Raw genomic sequence first — 11,116 nt, 5'->3', positions numbered from 1 at the left:
CTTCGTGTGCCTTGCTTCGCGAGAGGCCTGTCTGCAATGGCCTTACATCTCTGGGAACGAAAGAATATAAAAGACGGTTGGCGAAACCTATCGTATTTCTGTCGACATCGGTGTTATCTGCAGAGAGGCAACAGTGAGCGGAAACAGCGATAACGCTGCAGTTCACCAGCCACTCTTCATCACGATCAGTATCTGTAACCACAGCAGGTCAACTGTTGTGTCTGTGTCTGAGTTGTAAGTTATTCAACTCAACAACTTCATACTGCACTAACCCACCCACCCCTTTAATTAATTTCACAGTTCCACTCTCTTCTGTAATCTTTGTGATGAAGAACTTCCAATATCATGAATCGTATATTTCGTACGGGTGTGAACTATGAAACAATTCATTTAATAAATTAACGCTTTTCATGGCACATTATCAGTGTTACACAGCAGTCTTCTTGGTATTCCGAAAGCTTATTACATTTTTTAAAAAATTGCTCATAAAAATAGAGTAGTATGTGTATTTAAAAGAACAGTGATGCAATTAACTTACTCGAGTAAAATCGAATTTATTTCATAGAAAGATGTCCCAGTAGGAAGACATAATGAAGATGTCCACGATGTTTAGAAAATAACCCTGGGAGACATCAAAATGAAAAAAAAAAATGATAATGAGAGAAGCCTGCGATTGTGTGTTCACAGATATATACTGATAGACAGCCCACTTGATTGCTCTCTCTTAGAATCTCTCTACACAAATCATTAATTAGTGTCTTCCAAGGATATCAGACGATAACGACATTTCTGATGTCGACCAAACAAATAGTATTGATGGACACAGGAAAACAAAAAGGAAAGACTTAAAGGATATATACAGCGAGAGAGACAGAGTACAGAGCCCCCGTTTTACATTTGGAGCAGGATGTTTGGCAGTGTTTCCGGTTCCGTGATAGGACTTTGAAGTGAGCTCATCATGCAGATTTTCAAACTGCAGTTTTCGTGTATGACGTCATTTCCTTGTCTCCGAGCGGAAGTACTCAAACCTTTGCTCAAGCGCGCAAACGCAGGCTCGAAGCAGTTTTATTGCCACTGTGGAAAAATCCTCGCCATGCAGACTCCAACGTCCCGCAGAAACGCACGCGCATGAGACGCAAAGAAAAATAATTACGAGAAAAAAATACAGATTAAATAAAAGATGAGAGAACGGGTGCACACACCCACCATATACAAATACACATCTCTCTCATGCGTGGACTCGCGCACGGTACGGTTTGCTAGTTCTAGATGATCGTTCGATGATTGATCTTCATTGTCGTCGGCTCTTCTGACTAATATTTTTTTTTATCGGGAGACGACGCATGTGCAGATACACTCTGCGCGATTGAGCGAACGTCCTGGGATTCGAACATTGCGTTGCCGCTTGAAACAACTTGCAATAATGTGTGCAATATTTTATTATTGGACACAGCCAAGGTTTAACTATTAAGCACATATTAAGCATAGACATTGTACTCCAGTCCTCCAGTCAGTCATGTTTAACAAATAATTTTAGTTGACAAATTTATGAAAGTGTATTTTAGCATCAATGATCACAAATGTTAGTTTATGAGTTTAAGCATGTTGAAATATAATTATTAAATGGTAAAATTATATATAAATCTTCAACATAAAGCATAAATGAATAAAAGATAATATTTCAGTTGACTTCTTTAGATGTAAAGTGCTCTCCATTGAATAAAGGTATTCATTTGACTGTTAGGTCTGATTAGATAGTAATTATTGAACAAATCACTAATATATTCAACCTGTTTATCTCATTCCACACAAATTTACAAATCATCAGTGATGTTTACCAGTCCTTGGCAAACTGAAAAGTGCTTGACACCAGAGGACAAAGCTTTCTTTAATAAAGTTTACAGTGAGTAGCAAACATGGACTCTGACATATATATAATCATACACACATTCATAACATCACAAGTCACTTCACTCTATATAGAGTGATAGCATTTACATGTACACACTACTTACGGATGTTGAAAAAGGAGTATCAGTCTATTCACATGATGATCAGTAAATTATGGTGACACACAAATGGAGGATGTACTACTATGCAATATACAAGAGCAAAACAAATTATACAGACTGGTAACAAATGTAAGTGATGTTCTCACAACGTGGAAAAGTCACATAAGATACAGCAAATATAACACATTGGTGTTACAGAAATGCTAGAAATATGAATGTAGATACTCAATCACTACCTTGAAGGGTAAGGTAAATTATTAAACTCAATGACAGAATCTAAGGTCCATGTGTTCAGAGGGCTTGGCAAGAATATGAAATAGTGCTAACACACAATTAGTCATACTTCTGTAGGGTCTGAGTATGTTATAGGATTCACTACACTAGCACAAAGACTGTTACAGGTTATCATAGCATTGAATGATTCATTACAACTGTGGCCATGATGCTCTGCAGCAAATGCTTTCTTCTGTTCTTCCCGGAACAGTTGCTGCAGAGGTTCTCCCATGTCAAAGCAATTAAATGTTTTCAGACTATCAGAAGATTCAGGGTCTATGTCCATGTATTCCTGTTTTAAATGTTCTAGAAATTGAGCAACATCCTTCTCCAGCCTACTCTTATCTTTGCGGACTTGTTTAAACGCTTCCTTCAGTTTGTCATAAGGGATACCTTGGAGAGAGTCATTTGGTCTTATTGCTTCTTGGCAACGTGCTTCTTGTCTGCTTTTTTTTTCATAGAGTGTCTTCTTGACCAATAAACAGTCTTTGCATGTTGCTTCTGCACCACTCACCAACAGTGAACAGGTAGTTGCCCTTACACATGAATGAGAACAGAGCTTACCATTCTCATAGATATTGGTAATGTGTCGGAAATACTTCTTATCAGTGATTTCAATTTCAGCTAATGGTTGCAGATCAGTTTCAGTGACAGCAGTGCAGAGTGTCTTTTCACCCAATTCTTTCAAAAATATTTTAAGCCTAACCATTTCAATGTCTCTTGCAAACCATGGTGCAGGTATTTGAAACACACTCACATTTGCCTGCAACCCGGTTTTTGCAGAAAAGCTCACCTTCACATATACTTCTTCAGATTTACTTGACAACAAGCCAAGCACTACAGCATCTTCAGAATTTTTCATGATGATCCACTCAGGAGGCAGATGAGTCAAATCCTTCTTCATGTCCATGAAGCTAGTGTAGGCGATACGAATTGGCACGGCAGGGGGCTCCCGTACCTTCTGAAGAGAGATATGTGAGAATTTTGAACATATGATGCTGTTTATCTAATCCATATACACAACCACATGTTTTTAATTACATTCAATTATTATAAAATAAATCTGGACTTATCTTCATAGCATTACACTTTTCTTAATCATTGGGTTTCCCCTTCCTACTTGTTTGCCATAATTGCACGCTTATGAAAATTGTTCACAAAGTCAATATTTCAGATAATGTACTACTCTTTAGGTGCAGTAGAAAAACTTGGATTTACTTTACAAATAGTAGTTCTTTTCACAGGTATTCATAGTTAAATCTATCTGTATAAAGTCCTTTTATATTCTGGGCTCCTCACCTCTTAAAAGTAAAAGATTTTTTTCAAAACTTAAAAATTACACTTACAGGCTTGGGTCTAGTTGTTTTCGGAGTTTCCAATGATTTTAGAGGCATCCATCTAGTTGGCATGCTCCCAGGAACTAGTCCTATGACTTTTCCAGAAGGACCTGTTAAAAATGCTGAAGCGAATTAATAATAAAACATAAAATATAAAAATTTATGAGATGATACATACCAAACAAAAAACACACAAAAAAATCAGCCTAAAAAACATCTTAGATCACCTATGCATTGCTGGTGGGGTGTGTGAGCTAAAAAGCATGTCACTCGTAATAATGAAACATAAATATAAAACTGTATGAGATAATATACTAAAAAAAAAAAAATCAAAGAAAAATGGAACATCAATACAATTCAGATATTTTTATTCTTGATTAAAAACTCTGATACTGGTTTACAGGGGAGAAACATATTAAATCATCTATGTGTTAAAGCACTGTTTTTAATCTTGGCATATTCTTATAGGCTGGTTTTTTTAAGCAATAAGAAGAATATTTAATCAGTACACTTCTCGTGTAATGTAATGAATGATGTGATTGTTTTTTTATGGGCATATTTTCGGCGGTGTGAAAATTTTCTAGTCGCGAACTAAAAGCACGTACAGGAAAGAGAAGAGCAAAAGGTGAATAAGTGATCCAGCGATAAGATCGGGTACCTTTTTTAATGCACTCTTCTTCAAAGTGCCTTGAACAAATTTTGGCTGTCAATGGATTGAAACTTTTGTCTGAGCGGCATATAGCATGAATGAGAGCCGCTCGCCACTTGTCTTGCTCTGTCGATACACCTGCCCGCGGAAGCGAAAAAAAACTTAAACCGAAACATTTGATACTCGCACAGTGGCATTCTACCATGCAGCAGCATGAACCACCGTGTGTGCGTTTCTTTATTGTTGTTACTCTCGCAGACTCCGCTGACATAGCCATTGAAGTTGTTCGCTAAACCACGGCGGCTAAACCGGAAGTGTTGAATCTCAATGTGACCTTCACACATAGTCGATGTGAGGTCACTTCCGGTTTTGATGTCGACTATCGATATGCTCTCTCACACACACACATCGAGTATTTCCCCCGTTGACACGGATGAGGCAAGCGAAACATGTGAAAGGAATTCACAATAGGTCACACTATTAACAGTTTTTCGGGTCACTGTTAAACTTTTGTTTACTTATGACCTAGTCACAGTGAATGGTGCTTGTGAAGATTACATAGAATAAGAGTTACATTTGTGTCTCCCTATAGATAAATATAGTGTCATCGACTATTTCCTGGTATCCGAGAGCCGATCACTGACCGTTGTAATCTCCATGTCGGTAATGCACTTCACTCCTCCCGTCTCCCAGTTGAACTGGGATGGAATGGTGCGTCTTTTAAGATATATGAGGTTCCTTTCATCGGTTAAAAACTATGACAATGAAATGTATGATGTGAAGAAAACGCCATTAAATACAAAAATGAATAAGATTTTGATGAATTTAAAGATAGCTATTTGACCCGGATATAGAGTACGCATTGAAGCCGCTTCAAGCATGTGGGTATATTAGGAGGGTAGCTGCAAAAAAATGATATGCGAGTAAACGCACTACTCAGCAAATAGAGCAGAGACTAGTTTTCGTAACAAATGGATGCTTTTACATAAATATGGGATAATCTTAAAGTCAGCATATTGTATACATGTAAATTAAGTATTATAGGTATATGTGTGCATAGAAATCCTTTTGTAAGCATGTAGTTATAAATCAGAGTTTCTTATAGTAGTTATGAACACCCACTGGCTTACTTCCAACACAGACAGCTGAAGAAGAAATTTGTGTGTACTGCATGCCTGGGAGGCAGAATAATGTCCCTAGTGGACATGTATATCTATGTTTTTGAATTGAAATTTGCATACTGATTTATTGGATCTAAAGGTTGTATGAACCTACCATTTGTGGCCTGTTTCTATACTTAGATGCAGCTGTACATACCATGCTACTCAACAGGTAAAGTTTAACCACTTATAGATGTGCATAAGTATAGATGGATAGAAGTATAACGAACATACCTCGATAAAATACTTGCATGAGTGTTATTAAACATGCTGTTTTGTATTGTTTACATGCTTGTATCTCCCACATGTCATAATGACCATGAGTCATTGGCATTTATAATGTCATGCTATGTCTCTCTCTCACACACAAGCAAACAAATCTCCCACACACCCTTCTTCCCCTCCCTCTCTCTCTCCCTCTTCTACATTAGCTTATAAACAACGCACAAAGAAAATTATGATTAAACCACAGCATATAATTACATTACTAACTGTTCCTTAATGCCTGTGCTTCCCTGGTTTCTTCTACTGCGGTCATTCATGTTCTTTCTGTACGACTGTACAGACTGTACGTACCGACTTCACATGGAGAAATTGCTAAATGGGGACATAAAAGCCTGTAAATGCTGTGTAGGGCAATGAGGGGTGGGAGACGGAAGGGTGCTTAACGTCGTAAAACAAACCTCCTACACATCACGTGGTCCGTGACTAACGTCGCTGTAGGCGGTTGTTTTCCCGGTGGGGGTGGAGAGGAAGGAGGGGAGATACACCAGTCGGCACGTTGCCAGCTGTCCGTCCTCCCAGTGATGATCGGGGAGTGGGTATCCCCGCGCTCGGCTACTCAGATCTTGTTTCGATAATTGCTGGTGTGTTTCATCAGTGATGTAAGCCCAGCTTAATGGTGTGCAGCCATGAAAATCACGATTCATACAAGACGTAAAGATGTGAACCTATCCGACTGTGACAAGTCTATGCTCTTTCATTCTCAGCTGGTGTCTTCCCTTCACCCATCATCACAGCTGTCATTCATACCTTTGTCACCCTCACAGATGTCGGTCCAACCTCTGTCACTCGTTGAATACAGTTCCTGCTTATTTTTAGGTTTTGTTAGCGCACAGCGAGGGACTATTCCTACCATTACGATTGCGACTAGAAAAAAGAGAAGAAACAACAATAAATATATGATTCAACATAAAATGTATACCTGGACAATATGTATTTCTCTGGATTTTTAAAGACTGGATTTTTAAAGACTATACGGCCATGTAGAAAGTCGATCAAAAGCGTGACAACAGAATCAGCACTATTAGAGTTGGTATATATTGCGACTGTCTGCATGGTGAGGCTTGGTTACACTTGTCATGGATGTTCTGGAAGTGTGTAATGCATCCATCCAACAAGTGCCTTAGTCTCACAGAGTCGCCGATGTTCGCTTTACTACCTTCAATACCTTGCACCAGTTTTTTTCAGCCAAGCTTTTATACTTTCAGCAACGTGCCACCCTCGTTAATGTCGAACACTTTTATTTTTCACTAAATTATTAATCGCCACTTAACGGCCGTCAACATGCTCTTGAATGATGACACCTGACGCATTTAAACTTTCATACATCCTCTCGCACCCTCTGCCTCACTCCGCTGGGTGCACTCGTCATCCTCTTTGGTGATGTGCTGAATATTTTAAAATCTTGTGGGTCGATCCTCCAAAAGTAAAATATCAGTGTGATATGCATTTTTGACATGTCATCACACTAGTCCTGTCGGTCAGAGGACACTGTTCTGCTTGTCCCAAATTCTCACATTAGCAAATTTTGAATGGGGATGATCCCCGATGTAATATACGAAAGGTATTCTCCTAGAATAACTGTCACCTAGCGGAGACTAGTTACAGAATACAGACGATATTATATCCGTTAGAACGACTAAAGATGATCAGCACATGTCCAACCATTTTTGACATCTTCACTGCGAGCGAAGAGGTGCAGGAGACTGAATGTCCGGATCTAGCCAGTAACTGTAAATATGTTTTAGCCTTTTCATAAGCAAAGACTATTCTTTCATTACTTTCTCTTCTTTTTCAGCCCACCTTTTAAGTGTGAACTCTGGAAATCCACACTCCGAGAGAGAGAGAGAGGATACCACTTTTACCTTTCATAAGAGATTCAGCAAGCACTGTTGTACATTGTTTATATTTGAAGCACTACAAACATGACAATCATTACAGCTTCACGATAAGATGCAAACAATGACTAGACCTGTAAGATACCTAAAACAATTTTGACAAATATTTTCTTGCTCAGTCTTTCCCCTCACTCTTTACTCATTCCCGAAAAGTGTCTGGCTTCTCACACTATCGGTCTCCATACATTTTGTTTGGAGGGAGGGATAAAGGATATCACACTCGCTGACAAAGCTTAGACATTGCATGTGCTTAATAAGAGCATAAATATCTCGACAACAATGCTAATGTTTCATTTCGACTTTCAAAAATTTATCGGCAATAAAGGGCTGAGATTAAAAAATATATACACATATAAAATAGGTCGACATCGTAAAGGACACCTTTTCAAGACTTTTTGGAGTTTTTCTGAAATTATACCCGAACTAATTTTTTTCATAATAACTAGTTTTGTAATAAAATCATAGGATTGCTTGTCTACTACACGCACCCACTTCTAAACTCACGGACCTACTCTGCTAAATACCCTGCTAATCTGCGCAGTTGCTACAAAAATTCTTTTAAACTTTAAGCTTTACCGTTATTTTTATTGGCAAGTTTAACTTTGTTTTGAGCAGTTATCCTTGCAAATTTACTCAAGCTTGATTAGTCATGTTCTGCCTGATTACTTTGACATCTAGGCCTCGACTCCTGTGGGATTAGTAATCAGCAACATGCGGGAGGGTTTGTCACCTTGCTAGTATGCATTCCGGTCAGAAAGTATTAATATTTTTTTCTTTATTCCTTCTCCTACTTTACTACTGTCTGAAGGTTAATATTTCTAATACTCGATAAATTAAAATTATTTTGCTCAGGTAGTCTGTGATAAGAGAACCGATAAATAAAACTGCAGTCTTGACTAGCAATCTGCAGGCCAACGTCTGTTAAGACTTTGAGCTACTTTAAAAACATGTATAAAATATAAAACAATATTAAATAAATAAAACAACCAACAGCTTCAGTCTAATGCTGTGTGCAAGAACCATTCAATATTACAGGAACTTTGTTTTTCCAGGGACGTGCACTCGTAAGTCCCACAGTCGTTCTTTAACTACCGATAGGTTGCTTTTTATTCTGTCACCATCATCGTCGATGTTTGAATGACAAGAGAGCAAGTTTTCGCTGAAGTTCCTGCTTGATTGGTTTTCTGGAACCTGCTGACAGACACTCAATTCCTGGGAAGGGGTCCACGGACTGCTACTCACAAGATCTGAGGCTGGGGCAGCGGAAACTTCTAGAGAGGTGGTCACATTCTTGTCTGATGAACCGGAACGTCGCTGTGACACATCGCCAGTGTCCTCATCACCGACATGTTGCGAATCTGCTGATGATGTGAGAAGCTGTTTGTCGGCCAGGTCCAGTTTCACAGGGTTTGAATCTGCGGAGGTTTCTTTCACGTCCTCGTGAACCACTTCATGGGACCTTGTCTCAGAGGCTGAATGCAACACAACGGGACTGCAGTGGGAGATACCTGCTTCTCCCCCATGGGTGGCTTCAGGACGATGAGATCGAGAGCCCGGATTTAGCTCTGTGGGGCATGCAGAGGACCTTTTGCGTTTCAGGCGATGTCGCTCGAGATCGGAATAATACTTGTGTTCCTTTAGTGCTTGTGCATGCTTCTTGGCAGCTTTGACATCATGAGCTGAAGCTCCTAGCCCATGACGGTGACAGCAACGATTTATGCATAGTACACACCGAGTGCCATAGCGATAACAGTGGTGCCATCTGTTATCTCGACGAACGAGGCATGGGCAGTCGCATGGAGTACAGAGAGAACTAAGAGAGTTGTGACGAGGTAAGGTTTCAGAAGTGTGTACCCCATAATATTGTGACCTACTCGTGACCTCGCAGCACGGTCCTCCGCACGAGGACCTAACAGCTAAAACTCTGGGCACGGCCAAGTTTGTGGACGACAGCCTCATAAAAGGCGGGGTTTTGACAAAGCTCGCGAAAACTCCATCCTCATCAATCCTTAATTTGCTTCGATCATCCGATTGGCGGACACGCTGGCCACGTGGTGCACTACGAGGGGTGCATTGTGTGGCAGGCTTTTTCTCCGAACGAAGACTCAATGGACGGACAGGCGACATCGAAATCGTCGTCGCTTCCCTCTTCTGGTTGTCCTTCAGCTCGGCAGTCACTGTGCGATCGACGAGGGACTCGGGAGCGATGACATCAGATGACACTGGACAAGAAGGTCTCGACAGTTTGCTTTGTCTGCTCGTACTGGTCCCCGATCTCTGCTTGGAACACGTTGCTCGAGACCTCAAGCAGACGTCTCTGCTCTTCCCGTGACTCGCACGTGCCGAGGAGAACGTGTAGGGCACGTAGATGACGTGGTCTGATAGAAGACGATTGTTGGACCTTGAGTTCCCCACATCATCTCCATTTTCTTTTTCTATATCGACGATAGTGTTCTCCTTGACAGCGTCACCGCCAACATCTTCCTTCTGCCGAGGCGGCCACCGTCTGGGTATCACCGTCATCCCAGCAACATCTTGTGAAGCTGCTGAGGGTGGGTGACTCACGGTCCTCGCCATGCCATCTTCAACTCCACGTGTGTCTCTGCTTATAAAACCTGCAGACAAAGGCCGTAGTTAAAGAAACAGGCCTATGCACATGCAATTAAAGCAATGACTTATCTGAGATTGCTTTTATCTGTAGAGTTAGGTCACTAGACCAAGACAAACAAAGCTAAATTCATATGCTGTTGTTTCCTACCTTTTGAAAAGCAGTATTTTTAAAAATATATATAAAACTCAATAAAAGAATTTCAAATACGCAAACAAAGGCAAAAGTCGTCCCCTATCGCCCTATTTCTTTTTTTTTAGGTCGCTTGGAGACTGAGGTGTTACAGACCTTTTTTTCTCAAGATAGGCTTTTTATAATGTCGGTACCCATAGCTCGTACCTCTCGCTGCTTTTTCCCGACCCTCTATGGAGTCTAGTACCCATCCCCGACAGTTCAGTTGACTGGGAGAAGTACGCTGCGCCACACAGGTATCAACCTGAGTGCATCTGGGTTCAGAAGTTGAGACTCACCCCTTTATCGAATATGCTAAAAGATATTCAAAAGTAATGTCTTTTTGTGCAGTACCGAATGTGTCATTAATGATGTAAGAAAAATCAGGGATGATGAAAGAGCTTTAAAATTCTATAAGAGCTGCCAAAAAAGACTTCTCCAGTGAACATAGATATGAAGAAAATCTTTTCCACCTTGTCCCTATTACATTCTGTTTAAAGAAATATAAAAAGAGAAACCATAATGGACACGACTGGCCTAATAATGTCTGTGTATAATTTGTACCTGCTGACGACATGTCACGACGACGTCGGGAACAGTGTCTCAGAATGAAGTACAATGACACCAGCAGCACCACCACCAACAATCCGTAAACGCCGCCCACAAGAAGCGGCATTAAGAAATGTCTTGACATTCTGTGCATCACACATAACGAAGAATTCAAAA

At 40.2% G+C, this 11,116-nt stretch overlaps 1 protein-coding gene across 1 annotated transcript; it reads right to left on the bottom strand.

The window, feature by feature from the left end:
• Positions 1-1,019: 1,019 nt before the first annotated feature.
• Positions 1,020-4,474, bottom strand: LOC112572277. Its single transcript, XM_025251865.1, has 3 exons — positions 4,281-4,474; positions 3,632-3,732; positions 1,020-3,246 (listed from the first exon to the last, which is right to left on the bottom strand). Exons 2-3 carry the CDS (start codon positions 3,692-3,694, stop codon positions 2,350-2,352), a joined length of 960 nt encoding a protein of 319 aa, XP_025107650.1. The 5' UTR covers positions 3,695-3,732; positions 4,281-4,474; the 3' UTR covers positions 1,020-2,349.
• Positions 4,475-11,116: the final 6,642 nt, after the last annotated feature.

The sequence above is a fragment of the Pomacea canaliculata genome, linkage group LG9 (assembly GCF_003073045.1).
Source record: "Pomacea canaliculata isolate SZHN2017 linkage group LG9, ASM307304v1, whole genome shotgun sequence".
In the NCBI taxonomy this organism is placed as follows: Eukaryota; Metazoa; Mollusca; class Gastropoda; order Architaenioglossa; family Ampullariidae; genus Pomacea; species Pomacea canaliculata.
The sequence above is the reverse complement of the archived record's forward strand: the minus strand, read 5'-3'. Positions and strand labels throughout refer to the sequence as shown.

Coding starts and splice junctions, on each gene's coding strand:
- LOC112572277 (XM_025251865.1), bottom strand. CDS start 3,694: ATGCCAACTAGATGGATGCCTCTAAAATCATTGGAAACTCCGAAAACA. Junction 3,247..3,631: donor AAACAACTAGACCCAAGCCT/GTAAGTGTAATT, acceptor ATCTCTCTTCAG/AAGGTACGGGAGCCCCCTGC.